This window comes from Trachurus japonicus, chromosome 15 (assembly GCF_045865225.1).
Source record: "Trachurus japonicus isolate A0001 chromosome 15, Traja_1.0".
Lineage (NCBI taxonomy): Eukaryota > Metazoa > Chordata > Actinopteri > Carangiformes > Carangidae > Trachurus > Trachurus japonicus.
The window spans coordinates 11,672,547-11,698,094 of record NC_140921.1 but is presented as its reverse complement, the minus strand read 5'-3'; the positions used below and the strand labels follow the sequence as shown (position 1 = coordinate 11,698,094).

General features: G+C 40.0%; 3 protein-coding genes across 3 annotated transcripts; 2 read left to right on the top strand and 1 right to left on the bottom strand.

The window, feature by feature from the left end:
* The first annotated feature begins 36 nt into the window (after nucleotides 1-36).
* dync2li1 (dynein, cytoplasmic 2, light intermediate chain 1) lies at nucleotides 37-4,790 on the top strand. The gene is made up of 13 exons (XM_085799631.1): nucleotides 37-148; nucleotides 257-380; nucleotides 469-503; nucleotides 758-827; nucleotides 1,065-1,153; nucleotides 1,276-1,474; nucleotides 1,751-1,819; nucleotides 2,043-2,120; nucleotides 2,282-2,361; nucleotides 2,486-2,556; nucleotides 2,705-2,802; nucleotides 2,902-2,994; nucleotides 4,504-4,790. The coding sequence occupies exons 1-13, from the start codon at nucleotides 135-137 to the stop codon at nucleotides 4,564-4,566; spliced, it is 1,083 nt and encodes a 360-aa protein (XP_085655757.1). The 5' UTR covers nucleotides 37-134; the 3' UTR covers nucleotides 4,567-4,790.
* Nucleotides 4,791-5,181: 391 nt separating this feature from the next.
* Nucleotides 5,182-13,988, bottom strand: abcg5 (ATP-binding cassette, sub-family G (WHITE), member 5). The gene is made up of 14 exons (XM_085799627.1): nucleotides 13,654-13,988; nucleotides 13,233-13,354; nucleotides 12,693-12,829; nucleotides 11,721-11,819; nucleotides 11,216-11,348; nucleotides 10,060-10,199; nucleotides 9,532-9,661; nucleotides 9,217-9,430; nucleotides 8,630-8,835; nucleotides 6,941-7,079; nucleotides 6,715-6,788; nucleotides 6,384-6,495; nucleotides 6,130-6,242; nucleotides 5,182-5,623 (listed from the first exon to the last, which is right to left on the bottom strand). Exons 1-14 carry the CDS (start codon nucleotides 13,824-13,826, stop codon nucleotides 5,439-5,441), a joined length of 1,977 nt encoding a protein of 658 aa, XP_085655753.1. The 5' UTR covers nucleotides 13,827-13,988; the 3' UTR covers nucleotides 5,182-5,438.
* Nucleotides 13,989-14,083: 95 nt separating this feature from the next.
* On the top strand, nucleotides 14,084-24,268 carry abcg8 (ATP-binding cassette, sub-family G (WHITE), member 8). The gene is made up of 13 exons (XM_085799626.1): nucleotides 14,084-14,483; nucleotides 16,000-16,101; nucleotides 16,236-16,383; nucleotides 16,991-17,229; nucleotides 17,357-17,489; nucleotides 18,186-18,455; nucleotides 18,596-18,752; nucleotides 19,648-19,749; nucleotides 19,834-20,033; nucleotides 21,524-21,600; nucleotides 22,386-22,653; nucleotides 22,808-22,935; nucleotides 23,319-24,268. Exons 1-13 carry the CDS (start codon nucleotides 14,433-14,435, stop codon nucleotides 23,454-23,456), a joined length of 2,013 nt encoding a protein of 670 aa, XP_085655752.1. The 5' UTR covers nucleotides 14,084-14,432; the 3' UTR covers nucleotides 23,457-24,268.
* Nucleotides 24,269-25,548: the final 1,280 nt, after the last annotated feature.

Here is a 25,548-nt window from a genome sequence, read left to right as displayed (position 1 = left end):
ACATTTCCCAGAATGCCCTTTAGCAAAGGATCGAGTGCGTCATCAAAACGCGCCGTTACTCTGGCAACGTTTGTGACGGTTTCCTTCACTTGTAGCAGCGTTTGTCAACTTTGTCAGTAAAAACATAACATTTGATGCCAAAAATAAGGTGAGGACCAGTTTGTTTGTCTTTGTTCAGGTTTATTTTTAACATTCCCAGATGAAATATGAAGGATCTTCTTCAAACAACGCACCGTTTGTCTTGTGTTGTTGTCAGCACGGACACACTATGGGAGCTGGCTGCGGCCGAGGTCCGAAACCGGGAGAGCGGAGGCGGGGAGGAGGTCGGAGGAGAGACGGTGTGCGAGAGGAGTGTGTTTCTGATGGGCAGCAAGTCTGGGGTGTGTTCACTGAGATGTTTACCGTCATGCAAGCTCACACATAATCACACGTTTCTTTGTTTTTAGCTCATCTTTGCTTCTCTTCCAGGGGAAAACGTCCATTCTCCTCAGGTGCCTGGACAGGTGAGTGAGTGTGTGTGTGTTATCTAGGTAATAATCACCCCTTAATTAGCCAAATCTGCTTTTAGTCTGATATCCATGTAGGTTAACACTGAAAACATGCACAATAAATCTTTTGACATTATTCTTAATAATACTTTGAGCTTTAAAATGTAGGAACAGGCTGCACAATGATGTTGTTTAGCTAACAGAGCTTTCTAACTGCATATCACTGTCTCCTTCTGAGATGCTCATGCTGTTTTGTTATTATCCACCAGGGATGAACCGTCCAAGCCAACTCTGGCAATGGAGTACACTTTTGGCAGACGTGCCCGAGGACACAGCACAGTAAGGAAATGTTTTTTGTTTTGGACTATGAGATAATAACTCAAAACTTATAGTTCTGATAAAATGTGATGGCTTGAAACCGTATATTTTTATATTCATTGCATTTGAGTGCTCAAACAAGTTCTGTACAATGCAACAAGTTTAGTTCTCAACTGAGAGTTGATGTGCTTATTTGAATGTGTACAGTTGAACTTGTGATGAGATGGTGTGGTAAAATACAACACTTGGTGGTTTCAGCCCAAAGACATAGCCCACCTGTGGGAGCTGGGAGGAGGGACCTCTTTGTCAGATCTGGTCAAGATCCCCATCACTCCTGTCAGCATCAGGTAGGTCACTTGTGTGAGTGTAAGGGGCTGTGTTTCATATTCATTTTCTTTTCATATTCAGATGATTGTGAGTGGATCTTTTTTTCAAATCAGCCTTGTTTGTCCTTTATTTCTTTTCCCAGGTCTCTCTCTGTGATCCTCGTTCTGGATCTGTCTAAACCCAACGCCCTGTGGGGAACCATGGAAAAACTGCTGCAGGCATCTCAGGCTCAGTTGGAGAAAGTCTCCTCCCAGTCAAAACAAGCAGAGAGAGGAAAAGCTGCAGCCAAACACCAGACGCCTGTCCACTCAGCAACACGCGTCTTACCTAAAGACTATCCTGTAAGATCTCAGCTCATTACACTCACCATCATTTTAACATGATGTCTGCTCAGTGCTCAGTTGTTTTTACTATAAACTTCACACTCTTTGTGTTACACTCCTGAACAGTTTGTAACTTATGAAGGACCACATATGGTAGTTTACTAAATCTAATAGTAATACAGGTTTTTTTGTCAGTTATTATGATGCAAGGTCATTGATTGATTAATTGTTAGTTTAGTGTAGCTGTAAAGCAAAACACATATACCCTGAGTGACCTGTCACCTCCTTTACCAGGACAGAGAGCTGATCAGTCCCTTTCCTGTTCCTCTGCTCATCATTGGCAGCAAGTATGACATCTTTCAGGTAAAACAAATACTTGAATCTAAACATCACTAACAGAATTGGTCACTTTCATGACATCCATTTGAAACACCTGCAATGCCCACAACTTAATGCTCTTCCAGATTGTTGTCCAGTGTTATTTAAACTGGTGTAAACTGTTATTTCTATCTGTGAGATTTTCTCTGTGACCCCGGCGGGGTTTACGTGACACATTGACAGGGAGATTTCTCCATCTGTGTTTCAGGAATTTGACTCTGACAAGAAGAAAGTGATCAGTAAAACACTGCGTTTCATTGCTCACCACTACGCAGCCTCTCTTATTGTAAGTGTGTTTTTACTGTAGAAGCAACATATTTACAGTTAACGTTACTTAGATTAAAACATACTTCAGTGTCCCTTTGACATCCGTTTTTGTTTCCTGTTTTTTCTTCTTTTCTTTTAATCAGTATTTCTCTCTCTTTCTGTGGCTGATCTTTTCATTAGTTCACCAGCATCAAGTCGGAGACCCTAATGTCAAAAACCAAGAGCTTCTTTTCCCACCTGGCTTTTGGTCTGGACAGAGGGTGAGGAGGAAACACACAACACACCAACTAGTAGTGAATAAAGACTGAGCCTGGCCTTCTTTCTTTAAAAAACATTTATTACATTTCCGGTTTTATTTACTTACTTGTTAAATGTTGTAATCAGGAAAACTGTGTCCTGTGACTCCAACAAGCCGCTCATCATCCCAGCAGGTTCTGACTCCTTCAGTCAAATAGGTGAGTACAGCACCATTCAGTGTCAAGAAGCAGTATTGCATTTAACTGGAACTGAAATGTGGTTACTGTGTTGTGTTGAAATACACAACATCTACCTTGACAATGGTATGATGATATTGTGTAAGAAAGAATACTCCTGTTATTTTAGGTTCTCCTCCTGCTGCTGATGTGGACATCACTTCACTGCATGCTAAAAACCCACAGGATCTCTGGAAGAAAGTCTACGAGCGGGTCTTCCCCCAAGAGGTAGTTCAGGCACAATTTTGAAAAATGCAAATGATTTTATATTCATTAATATAATTTCTGTAAACAATAAATTTATGATGCATCTGACTGACTTTGCAGAAAACCAGTGAGCAGAGGGAACTAAAGGATCCAGCCAAAGACCCACAGTATAGTGAGCCTCAGATTGATGCCATGAGAGCCCAGAAAGACCAGGTAACATTTTGACCAAGTACAGTAATATTGTATGTTGAGTTATTGTGTATCTGCGGAGTTAAATACTATGACATAGACATCATTCAGCTATGAATCTGGATAGACTGTGCTACTGCTGCTGGTGGCATGAGTAAATAGCATTTACTCTGAACTGTAAGCATGTTAGAGGGATTTATTTTAAAAACATTAAGAGGTAGTTAAAGAAGAGTATCTTGTGTGGCAGAGAGCTATACAAGGTTAGATTAAATAAGGAGCTTTTTCCTCTTTGTTGTAATCATTTCTTTGATATTTTGTTCTTGCTGCTCTCAGGATTAACGACACAACATATCACAGCAGAGTGCTTATGGTTTATAAATAGTTGTTTAAACATTGTGTTTTAAATTCTGTATGAACTCATCTTACTTTCATCTTATTTAAGTTCAATGAGGTCACAGATCCTGTAAAGCTGCTGTTACACAGTCTCTTTGCACCACACCTGTCTTAAACAAGGGTAATGCCCCAAAGTAACCTCTCAGTATCCATACACAATGGTCATCCCCATTGTCTCATAAACAGGCTTTAATACATCCCGTGGTTGTAAACCTACATTACTGGTTTTCTTGCACCCTGCCTGTCTGTGTGCCACTCTGGCACTTGAACTGTAGTAAACCCGCTCAAGTCACAAACATAAATCACACACTGTTATCACTGACTGACTCTCACCTGATATGGGCCTTCTAGCTCTTCCATTGGATGGCGCATCATATAATTGGTCTTGATAACAAGTCAAAGAAATGGGGTAAAGGTTAAATCCACCTGACTGGAGAGAAGGAAGTTTGTGAAGTTGTGTGTTCATGTCAGGAAAAGTTGTGAACTCAGTCATAGTATTCAGGCATATGTCTGAACTCGGGTAAACTTAGCCCCAGTTCATGCCCCATATGTATTATCATTACATTTCTGCCAAAGGGCTAAGCATCTGTTTTTCTGGGAGATACGGTTTTTAATCCAGAGGTGACACATCTCCTTAGATGTTAAAAAGCTTTGGAAAATTTCAGTCAAAAATATATTGTTGTATGTTTAAAAGGTTTAATCCAAGGTCACAGCACTTTATCTTTAGTGTATCATACCAATTATGGCTGAATCACAAAATAACTCACATGAGAGGAGAGAAAATAGATTCCTGGGTTGTCCTTGTGAATTCAATACATTGCTGAATTACAATGCAAAATCTGGTATAATAAATAAATAAATACATATCTGTGGTTTTGGCGTTTGCCCTGTAATTGATGGAAAAGTAAAGCAGAATAGCTAATTCATGGATATGCACTGATGTTTTGATACACTGAAGTCTTCTAGATGTATCACATGAAGCTGGTGTTGTAAACTTCATGTTTCTGTGCTGTGTTCGTATTTGAATGTGCAGAAGAACATACGCTTGTTTATTGTTATGTTATGTTATTCATCACAGCATGTGTCTGTGAAACTTTCTTTTTCAATCATTCTCTCTGTCTGTCTGCACTTGTCTTTCAGGAGCTGGAGCAATATAAGAGAAATGCAGCCAAGTCATGGAAAGGACTGGACCTGGAGACCTGACAGATAATCTAGCTTTATGGACACACACATACACAACATATCTATCATATATATTTATTTACTGGTATGTCATTGCATTTTTTACTCATTTGATAAATCATACAACTTGTATATCTCTAGAGACATTTCCTTCAAGCTATTTTTAAACATTATGAAACTACTTGTACAGTGTACTGATACCAAAATGTATTCTAGAAAAATAAACAATTTTACATTATTACAGAGGACATTGCTTCCTATTAATAACACATAACAATCACACTATTTAAACACACAAGTAATACAATGTAATACATGAGCAGCTTTTTAATGCTGAGAATGTGAATATTCCTCTGGTATATGACAATACAGTCACTCATTTAATCTGGCATAAACCTATACACAAAAAGCTTTAATTTGACAAAAGTGCAAATATTTCAAAGTTTAAATAACAGTTTCTGAAGGGAACGAACCACAGAACCTGAGGTTGAATGTGTTTGTTGCTTGTGTGATTTATGGCACTTTTTTAGCACCTGAACCACTCAGTTGTTTGGCTGTCGTGTCAATAGGTTTACTGCTCCTGGCTGCATCCCAGTCAACACACATTAACCCAGCTGAACTGCACACGTTGCACCCTTTGAGAAAATGTCACACAGAAGCTCTTTGTAGTTACATCGTTTGGTCTGAGCTGTGCAATACTTGATTCTTTTGAACCTTCAGGTAAGTGCTTACACAGAAATATTTCTTTAATGATGGAGGAAAATGCAAACACAGATGATGTGTTAGCGGGAGCTGTGGTGCTTCAGTATCCTTCACCTTCCCCTAAACATCACACTGTAAGTCAGAATCTGATTTAGATCATGAACCGAACTCAGTTCGGCCTCCAGGTGGTTTCAGTGACGTACAACCTTGTCTCTGATCTTGAAGCTGATCATGCCCAGCAGCAGCAGAGCAGGGAGGAACGAGTAGAGGAGAACAAAGTCTAGTGTGTATCGGGACAGAGCGCCAGGATAACCTTCATCGATGATCTGACTGCCGTGAGTGATCGCACAGGCTCCAGGCAAAGGTTTGGAAATATCTGCAACACCACAACACACCAGAGAGAAAAAGTTACGAGTTATCTGGTTTCACAGATGCAGCTTCTTTTCTCCAGACGGTCAATGAGTTTCCTACAGTTTCCTCTGCCTGCCAAGTGTCCTTGAAAACTGAACCCTGACATTATAACTCCACCTTAATAATTGTAAAGATAATATGTCAAATTGATAACTGGAGCTCACTGATTGTTAATTATCTTTAATCTTCAATTGCACACACTCAGATGGTAGTTTATTAGGAATACACATAAACCAATGCAGTGTAATACAGTCCTGCAATAAATATTCCCTCATGAAAGTTATCATGTTCAGTTTGTATCAAAATTTGGAAGATGTAGTTTGAGTATTTTGGCTTTTGTTCCATTGTGTTTCCGTAATTTTTAGCCTTCACTTTTTGATATTAACAGGGTTTACTAATGATGGAGACTAAAAGTAATTATCATTACGGGTCATTTTCATTCACAGGATAAGTGGACTAATACCAACTTACTGCATGTGAAGTCGAGTCCATGGAACTCGGTGACAATAAGCAGCTCGCAGCTGTACTTCTGAAACGTCAAGTAGCTGAGCCACTGGAAGACCGTTGGCATGTGCTGGGTGCTCCTGTAGGGACGAACCGGAGAGAGGAAGGTGTGTTACCCTCAGCAGTGGCCACTAAACCAACAGTATTTACAATGAAGACCTGAAAACTAAAGGACTAAATCACAGCAGGCTTGATACATCACATTTAGTACTGTATCTCACCTCAGGAAGCCAGATCCCACCAGGATTCCAGCAATATTGAGCAGAGCCACACCGGTATTGACCATATTAGGGTCTTGGACCACTCCCATTAAGACCACAGTTAGTAACTCACCTGAGGGAAATAAAAAAAAACAACATAGATACATGGAAACATGACATTACATGCATTACATTACATGCATTCAATTTAGTATACTGGTGATTCTAATGTATCAAATATTTCACATCCCTATATGTTGTATGATAAAGAGAAGATGATCAAAATATATACTTGAGACCTCAGCCATCCAAGTAAAAAGATTATTTCCCCCACTTAATCGTATCAACTCACCTATAATATGTGGTACCAGGACTACGGCCGTGAAACACAGGAAGCGCAAAGTGTCAGGGTGCATCCCCACCGTCCTGACAGGAAAGCAGGCAAAGAGTCAGTGTCAGAGTTAATACTGAGAGAAGCTGAGGGAGGACAAACTAAATATAAACCCTCAGAGGAGCTTAAATGTGCAGGTTGCATTTCCCAAAACAAGCAAAAACATCTACTGCATGATGCTACTCACCAGTAAAGGAAGGAGGTGAAGATAATGACACTCAGGATGCTGAAGGGCAGGATGTGGAAGATGTAGGCCAGGAACATTTGCCATTTACTGTAAAGACCATCCTGACTCTCCTGATCACTGATGGCTCGCAACGCCGGGACTGGTGAGGAAAACAAACAAGCTCTTAGACGACTCCAATAGAAAAATAGAAATTAGGACTATAAAGACTTGTTAGTTAATATCCATTGAGTGGGCCACTGCTTTTTTATTATCCCGTTAAGAGTTAAAATTGAGCCTTTAAGTACTTCACCATTGACAGATCATCATATTATGAAATCCTGATTTTTGATAAGAGATGCATCGTTAAAATTATGAATGCGTGCAGCGCTATCCCATTGTTGAAACCTCTGAGTTTTATCCAGACAACTCAGACCCCATGTCTCTTAGAACAAACAAGCTGATCTGTATTGTATCCTATCAGTTGTTATCTGTGAGATTCAAGGTCAGCATGATATCCCCAATCACTACCTCTGGCTGTTTGGGTGCTTATAGAGAGCTTTTAATTACCTTTTAACTCCAGTGTGACTCCTGCTCAGCCCTGTGTTTTATCACATCTCTTATCCTCAGTATCTGTGACAGCCAGAGCCCTAAAGCTGGGATTTTACACTCAGCCAATATCCTTCCCTGCTTGAATACATGATTGCACAATTGATCTTTTAGCATATACCTGATGGACAGAGCTTATGTTGAATAGATTCTGCTAAATCCTCACAACATCTCACATAAATATTTAAAAATGTATTTAACCTTTAACCTCAATTAACCCAAGATTAGTATCACAGGATCTTAAATAAACTTCACATAAATAAACTCTCTAATAGGAATCGCATAAATCTCCTGAATGCATACACAAATGAGTGATGTATGTTGTCTTGAGGAAAACAGTGCTGGTTTTGAGTTATGAGTGAAAGTGTCTATATTTGGGGTTACCTTCAGTCACAACGGCTGCTATGAATATCAACATGAACGTATCTAACACAGAGACACAAATACATGTGCGCACAGATAATATGGCTTGTATAGGTGCTGTAGGTCTGTAGGTAAAAAGGTACTTCAGTTCATCGTGCTGTAAATGGGCTAAAGGTCATTCTCACCTCGTAGGTAAACGCACCTCTCTAACAACTGTAAATGATAAAAGGTTACATTTCATCGCTATGCAAAGCCTCAAGAAATTAAAACTATTCTGAACGATTCATTCAACATATAAATTTAATTTTTCTTCTGACCTAAAAGAGGTATTGAAAACATCATAGACTTTCTGTGAACTCTAAAATACTGCAGACCCCTTTAACCTACTGAACAAGAAGAGATAAGTAAGCTTATGCAGCTCAGATAAAAACCTTTCATATGATGTTTAACAAAGATCTTGCCAGGGTGATTTCCCTGGAGTTATCTTATGATATTTATTAGGTTATGCTATCAGACTCATGCTATTGATGAACCTTATTTTACCCACATATTACTGATTTAATGCAAAACATGGCTTACGCTTACTCTGGTATTTCAGTTATTATTTCCCAGGATATTTAGTTCAGTGTTTGAATAGAGACCGTCAAGTGCACTACAATGAATGTGTCACCATTATGTCAAACTGTTCAATACAACTGGTTCCCCTCCTTCCCATGTGCAGATGTTTGGTGTTGGACTCACAGAGAGCGACAGCGTTCAGCATGCCGGTGTAGGGCGAAGCACCAATGGACTGATAGATGATTCCTATGCGGTCCTGTACAGCACCTTTGGTGACGTCGTCGTCTAAGCGCATGACGAAGAAGGCCACAAAGAGACCGTAGATCAGGTTCTGGGACAGACGCATCAGAACACCCATCCTGTCTCTGGACAGGTTTCTCACAGTCCTCCTGTAAAGTAAAGTAAATACACAGAAACACACACATTAAGCAACAAATTCATAACCTTTTTTTTTACACTGGCCTTATTTTCCAACTAATTTGAGCTGCCTATTGCCCCCCCCCCCAGTAATCAGTATATAAGGATATAGTTAAGACCATTAGCAAAGCAGAATAATAAATTAAATATGTATTTGTAGTAGTATAGTGTTTTCACATAGCACATAGATTTGCTATTTCTAAACTGCATTTTAAACTAAATTGGGAGTTACATTAAGTTATGTTTTTAAAATCTAAATCTAATCATCTCTTATATCAAAGTTAATGTCATTGATTTTGTCCACGGTCGGTTTCTTCACACAGTAGGGGCCTGAAAACTTGCTCAGCACCGACCTGAGCAGGACTTCCAGTTTGGCTGCACCGTTGGGCGACTCTTTGCTCTTGAAGGGGATGAGCGGCTTCTCTTCCCGCTGCAGGCTCTGCTCTATCTTTCCCAGCATGTTCTGGTAGATGTCAGACCTCTGGTAGGATGAGGTGATCTCATGCATGCGACTGAACGTGGCCGCCTCCCTCTCGCTGCTGCGGGTGTCCACCGAGGTGAAGTCAACTGTGAAACATAAACATAAACATCACGCACAGGTTTTTATTTTATTTTACATATAGATGCACTGTATATAATATATTTGTGATGGAGCTGATGTGTGGTACCGTAGATGTCAAAGGGATTGCAGTACTCCGGACACTCGTATCCACATTGACTGAAGAAGCCCACCATCTCCTCCGGCTGCCCACAGAACACCAGCTCTCCGCGGCTCATTATAGCTATCCTGCTGAACACCTGAACACGCACATCAGCAAATATACATCAAGTTATCCTCTGTCTTCCCAGGAAATTGTTTTGTCTTTTAGTGTTAAGGGATTCGGAGGAGGTTTGAAAACATGTTTTATGATTGTTGTAATTGTTTCTTCTGTGCACAATGAGCAGGAGGAATATGTCTTTCTACTGTAATTGCATTGTAAGTGAAAAATTCAAAGAGTGAAAATGACTTCTAAAGTGTTTTTGAAGCTAATAAGACGCTCCAATAGTCTTTGTCAAACTAATTAAGACAAATTAATATTATCTCCAACTATAAATGAGCATGTCTGAATTATTTTAAGATTTTTTTTTTTTTTTAAAGGAAGTGTCAGTCAACGTGTCACTCTTCCTCTTTTCTCTACTACATCTCAGAAACCCACCCTGAAGAGCTCCGATCGTGGTTGGTGGATGGTTACTATGACGATACGGTTCCTCCGGGCCAGCTGTGCCAGCAGCACCACGATCTGATTGGCGGTCATGCTGTCCAGGCCTGTGGTCGGCTCGTCCAATAAGATCACCCCTGCAACGGCATCACAACAGTGACATCATCGCCCCCTCGTGCAGGTTTGTCGCACATTGAAACATCGAGAAGAAGAACAAAGGCGGGACAATAACTTTTTTTTCTCTTCTTCTTCTTTTAAGTTGTAAAACTTTTAAATGTACTTTTTATTAAGTGGCACATGCAGGACTCTCAGAGGGGCCAACTTAACTTATGAAGATAAGTCAGTTCTTTTTTTTTTAAGTTAATTACTCTAATTAGGACAATTAAAAGATTGCCTCTTTGCATTATGAAAGCAGAGTGGAATTAGCAGATGCTTTAATTGTGAGATTAATTCATTTCCTGGTTGATTGGAAAGGCAGCGAATGGGAACTCTTCATTACTCTGTGTGTGTGTGTGTGCGTGTGTGTCTATGGCTATTCTGTAATCCTGAATGAGGACTGAGACCCTTCATCCTCCCTGGAGGACCGTAGACCTGATAAACTACACCTGGGATGAACACACACACACACACACACACACACACACACACACACACACAGAGGTGAGTCTCTGCTCATTTCCTGGTGGTGTGATAACCCAGTCTTTCATTACTCTTCTCCATCTCCTCCTCCGTCCCCCTCTCTGTCCTTTTCTCATTCCTCTCTTACTTAGATCCCTTTGCTTTTTCACTGTGGACTTGTAAAACTCTTCAGGGAGAGACGGGTCTGTGGTGAACTTTCCTCTATTCTCAGGATCCTGCCTCTGGTCCTGTTGCTTCCAAGAGTAGATGTATGAACTATCATTCATGTATTATATGCAATAACTCACTAAACTAAGCTTCTCAAGCCTCTTAGTTTATCTTATCTGCTCCATATCTCTTCATTCAAGTTCTGCAAAGCCTGAAGAATTTAAGGGACTAAGGGCTTTTGCCTCAGTTCACCTCATCATCATGATTTGCAGCGATAGCGCTCTCTGGAAGTTCTGATGTTGCTGATACCCAGATAAGACTCCTGTAATTCTCCTCTGACATATCCCAGCTGCAGACGTATACTCACTTGGGTCCTGAAGGAGTTGGCTGGCGATGGAAACCCTTCTCCTCTCGCCCCCGGAGATCCCCGGGAAAACACGCCCTCCGATAACACTGTGGGCCACATGACTCAGGCTCAGCTCGGCCATCACCGCCGACACCTGCACAGGAGCCACAGGTTAAAGGTCAGGTGTGGTCTTTGACATCAATATCATGTTGAAATCTCTTCATCTACTTGATTAAATTCCATTTAGCTTATTTTTGCCACATACACAGCAGAATATCCCAATTCTCAAGAGGTAATATGAACAGTTATTTCACTTCTAAATCTAGGTTTACAATAAGCAACTGTGCCCTTGTGCGAAACCTTTTGCTTTAATTGATATAAAAAGATACACGTTATTTTTCAATCATCATATGCTCTAATTCTGGTCTTTTTCCCCCCTTTTTTGTATCCCCCAAACAGAACAATTTAAGTTAGCCAAGGAGAAGTAACAAAGTAGAAAGTGCGGCTGATGCTCTCAGTGGTTTACCTTTTTCTGGATAGCTTTGGCCGAGTGTTTCCTGAGGGCCAGCTGGGCTGTGTACGTCAGAGTCTCCTGCACCGTCAGATAACTCAACAAGTTATCGCTCTGACAGAGACACAGAGAGAGGGAAATAAACAAAAAGAAACACAAAGGATAAGTAGTTATACACACCAATGTTTCATAGGTATGCATAGGACATACTCTATACTTGTATGTTCGTACATGCATTTGTAAGCCAGCTGTAATACACCTTGTGCACACATACATATACACACATAGTACACACACTCATTGCTTGAACCTCCTGAACCTGCTGCCTGCCTCAATTAACACGTGGCACCTCCCAGTCGCACTTCTCCTCAGTCTCTCATCTGAATGACTTTAATATCAGCAGCTCATATCACCTCCTCATCTTCAGCTTAGCACAGGGAGTTAATGACGAGGCTTAGAGAGCAGGGTGGGGGCGGGTGGGGGCTGCTATCAGCAAGAAGAGAGAGATGATTTGAAAGGAAGCATGGCCAGTTTTTAAGCCAGTGTTTTTAATTCAGGCTTTGGATACACTTGAGCACCTCTCATTGAGAGATTAAGTATATGAGGAGGCTATCAAGGGTCTTAAGTTAATTTCATACAGAGGCCGGGGCAGCCTTTCAAGAGTTTTTGCAAAATGGTGTGTGTTCATTTTGTTTTTTTTACATGGTGGTTAGTAACACGGGGAACTTAAAAACATACAAACTGTCTGCATGTGACCTCTCACATGTGATGCTATAGGCCAAAGTTTAACCTGATGTCAGCGAGTGATGAGAACTAGGGCAAAGTGAAAATATACATGTGAGTGGATGCCAATTATGTCATTCAACACTACAGCTTCTTCACATTAGGTATACAATAATGGGATAATGAGATGCTCAGTTCAGCAGAGGCATCTCACAGCAACTTGATTTTTCTCTTGTTGCATGTTTCGGTGTTTCTGTGTGTTACCTGCAGCACATAGGAGAAACAGTCCTGATACTCTTCTCTCTTAAGTTTCCTGCCGTTAATGAAGACGTCCCCCAGCAGAGTGCCACAGTTTCCAATCCTCCCTGAGATGGCGTCCAGTAAGGTGGTCTTTCCTGAGCCTTCACATCACAAAGGCAAACACAGATTTTATTCATTTTGTACAAACTAAAGTATTTAAGCACAACAGAAGGTTTTATCACACCCTTTCTTCACTCTTTAGTTCATGATGCTGTTTATTTTATTGTTGGAGTAACAGTGTTGTCTCATAATAAATAATAGTTTCCCCTGCGATTGCACTGGCCTTGAAATAGGATCATAAAGTGCAACCACTTTCAAACTCTCAAAGTCACATCTTGTTTTTAGTGTCTAATACCTAATTTGCTCAGAACCATGTCCATGACAAAATGTTCTTTATTACACAATTTAAGAATTCATCTGATTGAGACTCACTTACTTTACTTCAACTATTTCATTTTTTTGTTTAGTCTCACTTTTGCTCTTTGGACCGAGCTGAGTGCGAACCTGAATTTCCCAGTATGCCCATGATCTGCCCACTGTCCACGTGGAAGGAGACATCATTGAGGATCTGACGGGTCCATCGCTTCCTATAGGATGGTAAGTCCCACCATGGACCCACACGCTCACTGCAACAAACACACACATACACATATACACACTTGGACGTGGGAAATATTTTTTGCTTTCCTTGAACAGAATCAATCCCAACTGGGAAACCAATCACTATTTGTTTTGATTGTGTATAGACACAGACAGGCAGGCACAGTATTAACAATCAAAGATTTTCTTAGAATAAAAAGGAAGATTTGCAAGTGGCCATAATTTTCTATTTCATCAACAATGAGAGTAAGACAACATTAAATTAAAGATAATTTGTGATCGATAATCCAGTTGGTTTTCAGATTTAGTTTCTGCAGCCTTTTACCTGACTGTGTAGGAGATGTTGCGGGCACTGAGAGTACAGGAGGGCTCTGATCGCTCATCTCTGCCGTCCTTCCACACATCCCTCTTCCCCTCCTCCGACACGAACTTAAAGGATTCTCTAACTATGCCCCCCTTGTCCGGCTCTGCCACCTCCATTGAATAAAACCTGTTCATCTCAGCGACCGATCTGCTGCTCCAAACGACAACTGTATCAAGTCCGTCTCAGATGAGTCTGTTCATATTCTCTCAAAAATAGCATGAGAAGCTCTAAAAGTTGAGTCGTCCTGCACTCCCAGACTTTGTTTCTCTGCGCTTATTCCCTGCACAGAGCCGCAGAGCGAGTCTCTCAGGAACCATAAACACACAGTGAATGTTGCGTTATCTTAGAGAACTTTGATCTGGAGTTGTATAAAGAGGAGGAAAAAAAAAACACATGCTGAGTAGAGAGTGACCGGCTGTTAGCCTCACCTTAGTCCTCAAATTGTGCACTGCCACCAGAAAAGCTATGACTGGCTGACAGGACAGAGCAGGTGAAGAACTGACATGGCATGAACTTCGAGAGAGAGAAGAGTTGCGAGCTGACACGGGAAGTGATCTTCAGCTGGACTGGAGTCGAACCACGCAGCTGGGAGAAGAAACGGTGAACGACGAGGGGAATAAGAGGAGCTGCGACGACGGCAGAGACGGTCAGAGAGAAAAAGAGAGGATCCTAATAGAAGAGCAAAAAGAGAGGCATTGACCTCTTGACCCTACAAACATCAACCAGCTACTTGCATCATCATGGACACAGACATAGACAATGGCCTCAATTTCACAAAAGGCTCCTCACAGGTCAGTTTGTCACATGGGATCAAACAATATTTAGTCGTTTGAAAGCAAATATGCTGAGAGACTCTGGTTCTGCTGATTCTTCCTCTTAATTCAGCTTATTTATAAATGTATTACTGTTGTTGGGGTTTTGTTAAATGTCAAAGGCAAAATGACAAATACCTATGTCATTTTATTTCTGGAAAATGTGGAAAATATATTCAGTGTTTTCATATAAATGAGTTTGTCAGTAGTAGTTGAGTATTTTAGCACTTCCATTTGGCCTCAGTGACCATCGATGTGTATTAGGAACTTCTATTTGTTTGTTTTCTCTCTAATGAAATTACGATTCTAAATTTTAAGATTTGTTATCTTGTAAAATGACTGTGCAGCTTAATAAGTAAAGTAAATAATAGAATAAAATAGAGTAGTCACTAGATGATTCTACTTTATTCTACTGATGCAGTTTACACATTTATATTTATGTTTTCCTGTTGTTCCTGCAATGTATTTATAATTTTCCTCCACAATTACTCTGATTCTATTTTTCTCTACTGTAGTTTGATAGGCTTTGTAATTTCCTTATGACCAGCAGGTGCTCAAACTGACTTGTTGCCCCACTTGGCTAGGTGGATTATCAAAAACAATCATTCCTAATTATTTCAGTTTATCTGGAGTTTTTTTTTTTTTTTGCATTGAAATAGTTGATTCCGATCTTCTATTTCTGTCACTACATCTGGCAGGAAGTGGTTAGAACAGCTGCATGAAGAATGGCAGAACAAAGTGTGAACATTTTATGTGCATTAAACAAAAAAAAGCAACTCATGGCCACAACACGACATCTACAGTATGATCAATACAGCCTGCAGTATAATGCACAGCACACATGGTAGATCTGGTGTGAGCATGTGTTCGTCATCGCATCGTTCTTTTAATTCATTGGACCGATTTAGGGATTACATAATGATAATACTTGGATGATTTTCAAATGGACTCTGGAACCACAAAAGGTCTCAGGTAACCATTTGCAGGTACAAACACACATGCAGTGATCATTAAACAGATGGGTCCTTGAAATATCCAATAAAAGAATTGATAAAGTTCAAATTAAAGATGGGAAGATACTAAAGCACTGCACAAGATTGATTTTCACCTAGTGACGTATGCAAGCAAAAAAAAACAAAAACAAAAAACAAGACAAAACAAATATTTTGAAAAGCTCTCACATAAGATAGCAATTTTAGATTTATTTTTCTCTTTTAAAATTTAAGTGAAGCTCATGTAAGTGCCACTAAATGTCCTTTGTGTTGTGGTTAATGATTTAATGCCACTCATCTAAAATCAATGGTTTTTCTATGCAGAGTGGTTGCACCAACATTTTCCTCATATTTCCTCTAAATTTGTAGTATTCAAGGGAAATAATGTTTATTTTCATTGCTTTTGTTGCAGTTTTTCTCCCAGTATACAACTAAAAATTGAAATGAATATACAGTATCCTTGTCTGTGTGACACTAATTGACCTGCTTCTTCTCTTTAACAGCATCAAGACACGGAGTTATTCTCATGTGAAGAAGACAGCAGCCTCTACTTCACCTACAGCGGAGGGTGCAACGAGCTGGAGGTCAACAACCTGCACTATGAGGTAACTGACAGTCCAGTTATCTTTAGCTTTTAACTCTTTAACACTCTTCATGTGTGTGTGTCTGTGTGTGTATTGTATTATGTGCATGTGCTCATGGTGTAAATGTGTATGTATGTGTATGTTTGTGTTCACAGGTGGACACGGCAGCTCAGATCCCCTGGTACGAGAAGTTATCAGAGTTCAAGCTGCCGTGGGAGATAGAAGGAAACAAGCAGACGGCCATTAACAAGCTCAGTCTCCGAGTCCGCAGCGGTCAGATGCTGGCTATCATCGGCAGCTCAGGTGACACACACACACAGCTTATAAGCAGTAATGTTTATAATCAAGGTAATAAAGGACTCTGAAAGTACTACAGTGTTAAAATACTGTTATGTAGTTTAAAAATTAAATCTAAAAGACAAAAATATTACCAAACTTTTGAGATCATGTGATAAGGACACTATACTAGACTTGTTTTATATAAGAGGTCATAATAGGCCATAATAGCATTATGTAATTAATCTTTAACAGCTAATTTTATTCCACAATGTATTATATATTACTATATGATAGTATTAGTTTATTTAACATCTGATTAGCAGTAAAATAATGCAGTGGAGTAAAAAGTACCATATCAAACATCAAGTAAAATATAAAGGTGAGATGCTTAACAAGTACAAGTACCTCAAAACAATTTCACTGTGAAACATATTTTTATGATGATGTATGCCTCTAAACATAATGTTGAGATAAAACAAAAGTGCATCAGTGTCACATATATCACTCATTCCTCCTGACACCTCTTTTATTATGTTATATTATATATATATATATATATTATTTTTTGACATATTGATCATAGCTCTGTTGGCGCTGAGTTCTGCTTTAAGTGTGTGATCGTCTCTCTCAGGTTGTGGCAAAACATCTCTGCTGGACATATTGACCTGTCGGGATGAGGGCGGTACGATGACGTCCGGTCAGATCCTGATCAACGGGAAGCCCAACACGCCGCAGCTGGTGAAGAAAAACATTGCTCACGTCCGCCAAGACGACCGCCTCCTTCCTCACCTCACCGTCCGAGAGACTCTGGCCTTTGTTGCCAAACTGAGGCTCCCCACCCACTTCACACAGGCTCAGAGGGACCAGAGGGTAACGTCAAGTTCAAACTGGTCTTAAACACTCGTATTGCACGTGATCTTCATTTGGACAGAACTATTTCTATTTAACATTGAATACTACATGTGACAAACTATGTTGTCTGTGTTTCCTATCACAGGTGGATGATGTCATTGCAGAGCTGCGGCTGCGACAGTGTGCACACACCAGAGTGGGAAACGACTATGTGAGGGGCGTTTCTGGAGGAGAGAGGAGGAGAGTCAGTATCGCTGTCCAACTTCTCTGGAACCCCGGTGAGAGGAAATCTCTTAAACGACTGACCCACCCAGTTGTAGTTCAACATTTTGGCAAATTGGCCCATTGTCATAATTCCTATAGTCATAGCAGTAGGTTCGTTACCTTTAATTGTCGGTACAAGCTATTTTTAGAACGGCGGAGCAGAGCTGTGAGCTGCTCAGAGCTACGCTACGGAGGCTCATGGGATTTCTTAGTTTCACTCATCAAACTCATCAAATACACAATCTAACAATCTCTGGTGGACAAGTTGTGACCTGCACGTTCACCACGCTATGAGATAATAACGGAACGTTACGATGCAATTCATGCAAAACCACTGATGCGCGTTCCCTTCAGGGGCAGTTTTTCGGCGAGCAGTCTCTGCATTTCCCTCGAAAACAACTCTGTCTCGTAATGTTTCGTCATTATCTCATAGCGTTCTAAAAATAGCTTGCACCGACAATTAAAGGTAACGAACCTACTCCTAAAACTATAGGGATTATGGCAATGGGCCAATTTGCCAAAATGTTGAACTATCCCTTTAAGATATTGCAACAAATTTATCAGTAAAGTACTGGTAAATGCCTTCTTTAACATCAGTCTCGATCCATTCTGTCATGTCACAACCCCTGAATAACCAGTGATCGTTACAATTAGGACATACGTAAGATGCTTCTATCTTTTTAATGAAATGTTGAACTGGTCTTTCTCAGGCATTTTGATCTTGGACGAGCCCACATCAGGACTGGACAGCTTCACCGCCCACAACCTGGTGATCACTCTGTCCCGCCTGGCCCGGGGAAACCGCCTGGTCCTGCTGTCGGTGCACCAGCCTCGCTCAGACATCTTCCAGCTCTTTGACCTCGTCGTCCTGCTGTCGTCCGGTTCAGCCATTTACTGTGGCGCTGCTCGGGACATGGTGCCTTACTTCACCGCGCTGGGATACCCCTGCCCCAGATACTGCAACCCCTCTGACTTCTATGGTGAGTTACTGTACACTAAGTGGTTATTATCACTCCCCCACTCAGAAACTCACTAACTTAGCCAAAAAACTGCTTTTAAATTCTTCTTCATAAACATTTTTTGCTTTTTTTTTGCTCATTCTATTGATGTGTGTGTGCAGTTGATTTGATCAGCATTGACCGACGGTGTCCGGAGCAAGAGGCCGAGTGTTTGGAGCGAGCCAGAGTCCTGGCTGAGCATTTCATGGAAAAGGTCAAAGACACAGACGATCACATGTGGAAACCAGAAGAGACCAACACAGATACACACAGTGAGAGGTAGCCTTGTGTTTTTGTTTGTGTTTGTGTGTCTGTAGAAGTTGGGACTCTTTTTGCTTCTCTACTACGCATTAGAGCTGAGAGAATAATGTCCACTCATCTCTTCAACAGTCAAAGCAACAGTGGCAATTACTTTGTCTAACAAATTAATAATTTCAGTTATCTATGTTATTTATTTTTGTTTTGAGTTGTTAGTTGGACTGAAGAAGCAAGTGGAATATAATAGTGTAATTTTCTGTCATTTTATAGACAGAATGATTATAATAATTGGCAGATTAAGCAATAACGAAGCAGTGATAAAAATTTATGCGATTTGTAGCTCTGATAAACAGTTATTTTTACACCTTTCTCCTTTTTACTCTCATCTTATCTCGCTGTTTCTCCTCTCATTACCTTCCTTTATTTTCAGCAGTGTGTGCTCTTACTTAATGATTACTTTAAATTGTTATCAGACACCCTAAGTTTTGACATAATTTTTCCAAAATGAAACATTTTCTGTTCTTTAACCTATTCATTTCATTGCAAACATAACTTTGAATTTGAGGGAACTTTAAAGGGACTCGAGCATTTAGCATTAATAACTTAAAATGCATGCATCTTTTCACAAATCTTCCCACAAGTCCCTTTAAATTTTACAACCAAGAACTCAGACTGAGTGCAAGGGATACTAAACCAGAGTTACAGAGGGACAACAGTTCTGTTTATCTCCTTTTATTTCCTCTCAGAAAAATGAAAATAATGAATGTAGTTGTGTCTTCTCTATATTTGAAATATGAACTAATTCTGTGTCCACAGCTGTTGTAGTGACATGAACATCCTAAAGTGCTTACTACAGACAGAATCAGTTTAAACTCAGTCTAACTCATCCGTTACTTCCTGCCCTCGTCTCCTGCAGCCCGCAGCAGCCCAGCAAGGCCAGAGGAGAGGAGGTGATCACAGTCTCCAAGGAACAAAACCGACTGCCAGGAAGACTTCACCAATTTACCATACTCATCAGGTACGGACACACACACACACACAAACATTTCATTTTTTGGTACGTAGAGGAGACACTGATCTCCTCTCCGTTGTTCTCCCTCAGGCGTCACATGTACAACGACTTCAGAGACCTGGTCACCTTATTGGTCCACGGCTTCGAGGCGCTCCTAATGTCGCTGCTGGTCGGTTGTCTGTACTACGGGGCCGGAGAAGAGCGTCTGTCCATCCAGGACACAGTGGCTCTACTCTACATGATTGGAGCTCTCACGCCGTTTGCTGTGGTGCTGGACGTCATAGCTAAATGTGAGTGAATCAAATCAAAAAAGATGTAAAGGAAAATTACGAAAGTTTCCTTTTGGAAAACAGCAAAGGCACCAAAACATCTTTGTTCTCCACCTCCATATTCTTCATACAGTCATCAATGTCATGTACTGGTGTCTAAAGAGAAAACACTGCAACAAAAACCTCCCCATTCAAGGCACCTTCAAAAGTAAAGCTCATCAAAGGTCAAAACTTCAATTCAAAAATTTTTATCCCCATTGACACACTGTGGATAAAGTAATTTGTGCAACATATCCAACCTTGAGGAAGCTGTGTGGCCTGAACATGAAATGTCATCCAGTTTGTTAATTTCATAATGCCACTCTGAATAATAATTATTCTTCTTTATAAGTTAAAGAGACCATGGGTAGCATTGGAGGGGACTGGGGTTTTACAGCTCTTTATATTATTGTAACATGAATGGTTTTTTATATAACAGGTGTGTGAAAAGCAAAGAGAGCTGTGTGAAAAGAACCAGAAAAGTTAGGTGAATATGTTGGAAGTCGTGACAATTTAGAGCAAAGTTGGTGCGAGTGCATTGAAAAAGTGTGACAAAACAAAGCAGCAAGATGTGAAGGAGCTCAGAACAGAAGATATTAAAGTCAAAGTTAGCACTAAATTATCAGGTGGACGAGTTGAACACTGAGTTCTTGGACTCTGAGTTATATTCAATCACAACAGTTGCAGAGATAGCAGGGCTGAGCCAACAGACATTATAAATAAAGTTCAAGTCGGGTAAAGGTCGTGTGACAACCAAAGTTATAGAATGAACTCTGAATTAAAGTCTGACTCTGAGTTAAATACTGTGACTCTGTAAAGGAAAGTAGAAAATCTCTGAGAAAAAAATTTAGTTATAGAAAATATAAATAAGTTATTATTGTTAATAAGTATTTACAAATAAACAATTATTAACAATAATAACACATACATATATATACATATATATATATATATATAAACATACAATGAATACACACAATGCCTTAGATACTGTGCACACAGCACATAGACAGCCTGAACTACAACCTCTTATACATGTTGTTACATGAAACAAAGCACTCCAAACGAGGGTGTAATGAAATGCACTAAATAGTTAATGTGTTAATAATTTATTATCAGGTTTTAGTGTTGGCCCTTGATCCCTCTGAAGCCAGGACGGTCAGTGACATGGTCTGAGTTGAGGAAAAGTTGAGGAAAAAGTTACTTTTACCTTGAAATTGTCTCTGTTGTTTATCATTTTTCACCGGGGTCTCTGTTACACATGGGGCTCATAGTTGGTGTCACGAACCAAAAACCCTCACAGATTTTTTTCCAAATGATACACAACCTAAATAAATCACTGAGTCCAGACAAAACAAATCTGTAACAAATCTTAATCTTCAGATAGTCCTTGAACTTTACTAAAAGAAGACCTGGGTCACTTACCAGAGGTTGTATACGAACTCATCAGACTGATTTGATGTTGTCTGCAGGTCACACAGAGAGAGCCATGCTGTACCACGAGCTGGAGGACGGCATGTACTCCGTCACCTCCTACTTCTTTGCCAAGGTAAAAAAAAAAACACAGCCTCTCCAGCAGGGGTCAGCTTCGCTCCACGCTTTCACTGTTCAGTCCTGTACAGCACCGTGATGTGACACGGTGGAGATCACAGGGAAATAATGATGCAGTGTTTGTGTGTGCATGCAAACACACCAACCAGAATCAACACTGAATTATAAGTGTGTGTGTGTGTTAGTTTATTAGTTTAGTTTATTTATTAGGATCCCCTATGATATATGAGCAATGGGTATTCTTCCTGGAGTCCAGCACATACAATTACAAATGTAGTAAAAACAGAGTAAAAACAACATAACACAAAACAAACTAAAACCACACTTACAATTATCCAGGTTTAGAAAGAAATAGTTAAACAGTTTAAACATTTGCAGATACAACACAATACTTAAGCTTATGAAAAAACAAAGCAAAACAACAAAAAATAAAAGAAACAACGAAACAAAAAGGAAACGGAAACAAAAAGAAGTTAGACACTACCCTATCTCCTTTCTAAAAACACATTTTTCAATTTATTTTTAAAACTGCTTTTGCTTACCACTGATAGGAGCTCGATTAGATCTCATTTCAGATTATTTCGTATTATTTTTAGATTATTTTTGGCCCCTCTTGAGGAACTTTTGTCGTTTGTCGAGTAAATGCTACAATATTATGGAAGCTCATTGATAAACATGTAGATAGAATTTTTGAGCATTTCCCTGGCGCATTTGTAAAACAGTGATCTATACAAGTATTGTTAAATTAATACTGATCCTTGTTGGTATATTTCTGTACATCAGGTCCTGGGGGAGTTACCAGAGCACTGTGTGTTCACCTTGGTCTACGGTCTGCCCATCTATTGGCTGGCCGGCCTTAACGAGGCCCCGGACCGTTTCCTGCTCAACTTCCTGCTGGTGTGGCTGACGGTTTACTGCAGCCGAGCCATGGCTCTGTTCGTAGCCGCGGCGCTGCCCACCCTGCAGACCTCGGCCTTCATGGGCAATTCATTGTTCACCGTCTTCTACCTGACGGGAGGATTTGTCATCAGCCTTGAGAACATGTGGCTCGGTGAGGAGACGGATGAATCGTCTTTCGTCTATTAATTAATTAATCAACCTTGACAGCCTGAAGGAAACAGTCTGTGCCAAGACAGAGAGCAGATTGAGGAAAGAAAAGATGCTGTTTACACCTGTGTGTGTGTGTGTGTTTGTTTACTCCACAGTGGCCTCGTGGCTGTCGCACGTCTCCTTCATGCGCTGGGGCTTTGAGGGCATGCTGCAGGTGCAGTTCAGAGGAAACAAATACCCCATCCAGATAGGAAACTTCACCTTCAATATTGACGGCATTCATGTGAGTTAAAAGCGCTGTAATATCAAAGACAGCATCACTGTGTGTGAGACAGATTCATATTACATTTCCTGAAGAGTTTTATTCACACTGTAAATCTTAAATGCACAGAGTCAAAGGGCACTCTCAACCACAGCCCTGGTTTCAGTTTATTTCCATTTATTGGAAAAAAATAATAAATGTAGCTACAGTAAGTAGTTCTGACAGATTTAAGTGTTAAATTACAATTTATTTTACAATTAAGGACATTTTTATAAACTGTATCTATGGTTGAGCCACAGATATTAAATGTCTCATAGGCAGTGACAGTTGATGTGATTCAGATCAGTGCTGTATGTCGAAAAAACAACTTTCCCATCTTCCTACTGTCTCTGTTTGTCTCTCAGGTGGTGGAGGTGATGAACATGAACCAGTACCCTCTGTTCTCCTGCTACCTGGTCCTGCTGGCCGTCTGCCTGGCTTTCATGGGGCTCTATTACTTGTCCTTGAAATTCATCAAACAGAAGTCTAGTCAGGACTGGTGAGCACATCTGGACCAGTTTCAACATGAAGACCAAATGTCACACAAAATCACACACAGCATCAGGGGGATTTTTTTGTTGTTGTTTGTTTTTTTGCAAAGTGGAAGGAAGTAATTTTGGCTCGAGTTCGACTGGTTCGACACTGAGCTTTCTGTCATTGGTTTTACAGTTCTTATTAGTTTGTGTAATAGAGAATAAGTTCTTAATTCAGGGGAGGAAAACATGTGAATATGAAGTTATTTTGGTTTGTTTATCTTCCTTCAAATCATTTTCAAAATCGTTTCAACATCAGGAACTCCTGAATATCACTAACTCTGCTCAACATCCATCCAGTGTGTCCAGTTCAACTCTTGGATGCACCGTTTGGTGTTGGTTGAAGAGGTAGTTGCAGTACCACTGTCTGCTGCTGGGTGGCAGCAAAGCACTGCAGTCATGCCGTTGGTAAAACGACGGCATTTTCCCCCTCTCCCTCTCTTCTCTGTCTTGGCAAATGATTAGAGTGCCACTTTGGCAGATATCCATCTGCAGCTTTTGCTTGTTCCATTTTCAATCTTCTTTTTCCTACAGCTTTATCTTCTTTTTTTGTATATGTAAGGTTATTAAGCTTAACAATGTGTGTGCCAGTATAGGGAGCACTGGAGAAAAAGCCCAGCAGAGATTTAGTAAGTCACACTCAGAAGAAAAAGAGCTTGTACTTGTTGTGTCCTCATATATTACAGATTATGTAAGATGGGTGTTTTTGCACTGGTGCAAAAGCCTGATAAATATTTTACCGAGATGGTTTGTGTCCAAATTAGTAAAAGTGTTAAATCACATTGGTCCACTTGAGTGTGTTTATTTTTGTCTTCATAATCTCTGTCGTCATTTGGATTTGGACGCATCATTCGGTTACATAGTGCGGTCACTTGTTGTAGCTCTTCGGTTTCATAACCATGGATGTTATTGATAATGTGATGATCCTGTAGTTTCATCACAGCACAAACACATTCCTCATGTGAAATCGTATCACGTACATGGAAGAGATTCTGCTGTACAACTCATGTTTTCTGATGATTTCAAACATTTTTACCAATCTATGTCATCTATGCTGTGACCGACCCTCTGACGTCAGGTCACGATCTTCTTGGGAAACAGCCTGAGTATGTGTGTATGTGTGTGTGTGTGTGTTATCTAAGTCCTGCCTCAGTCTTGGTCAAGAACAGCTTGTGTTACATCAAACGGGAATATCTGAATTTGGTACAGGAGAATTTAAAAAGTTGGTTCCTGTTGGTAACATGTCACTGATGGTTCACAGCGTTTTAATGTTGTAATTTATTATATCATTAGATCAAGACGGAGCCTTTTTGCCTATTTTATTACTTCTGGCTAGTTTTGAATCATGTTTTCATCCGTTTAGTTATGATGACAGACGGATGTGGTGGAGTAAAAAGTTCAGTATTTCCCTCAGATATAGTGAAGCAGAAATACTCCAATTGAGTACAAGTACATTAAAAAAGATCACTCTAATGTTAACGTCCAACAAAATTGAACTAATTGTAAATATAAAGTGTCACTTTAATTTTGAAAAGCACTCACTACGGTGGCAACAACTCAAAACAACAACAAATATTTTACCACTTATAAAATTAAAGTGGCAGTGACATTTCAAAGTTGCAGTTTTCTGGTAACAGCAGTATCAATACTCCAACCCTGATTAGTGCACACTAGGGCTGAACAAAGCATGGAAATATTTTCAATATCACAACAGGGTCAAGTGCTACATCCAGATTGCAGGAGCTGCATTTCCCCCCCTTTTTTGATGAAGGTAAAATGTGATAAAAGAAGCGTTGTGGTGCAACAGAGACCCGCGGCGGACTGATCTTTTTTTCCAGACATAAGGAATCATGATTATTCTTGGTACATGACCCAACAAAAATCATATATACTATATAAATGTACACTTCTATATTTAATTCCATTGACATTTTTAAGCAAAAATGAAAATTATGACTCATGTCACAATATAATTTGTCTGTATATTGCCTATAGAACAGTATGCACAGTGTGTACTTTCACATACATACATATAGTCTGAGTGTAGTGTTGGGACTGGGAT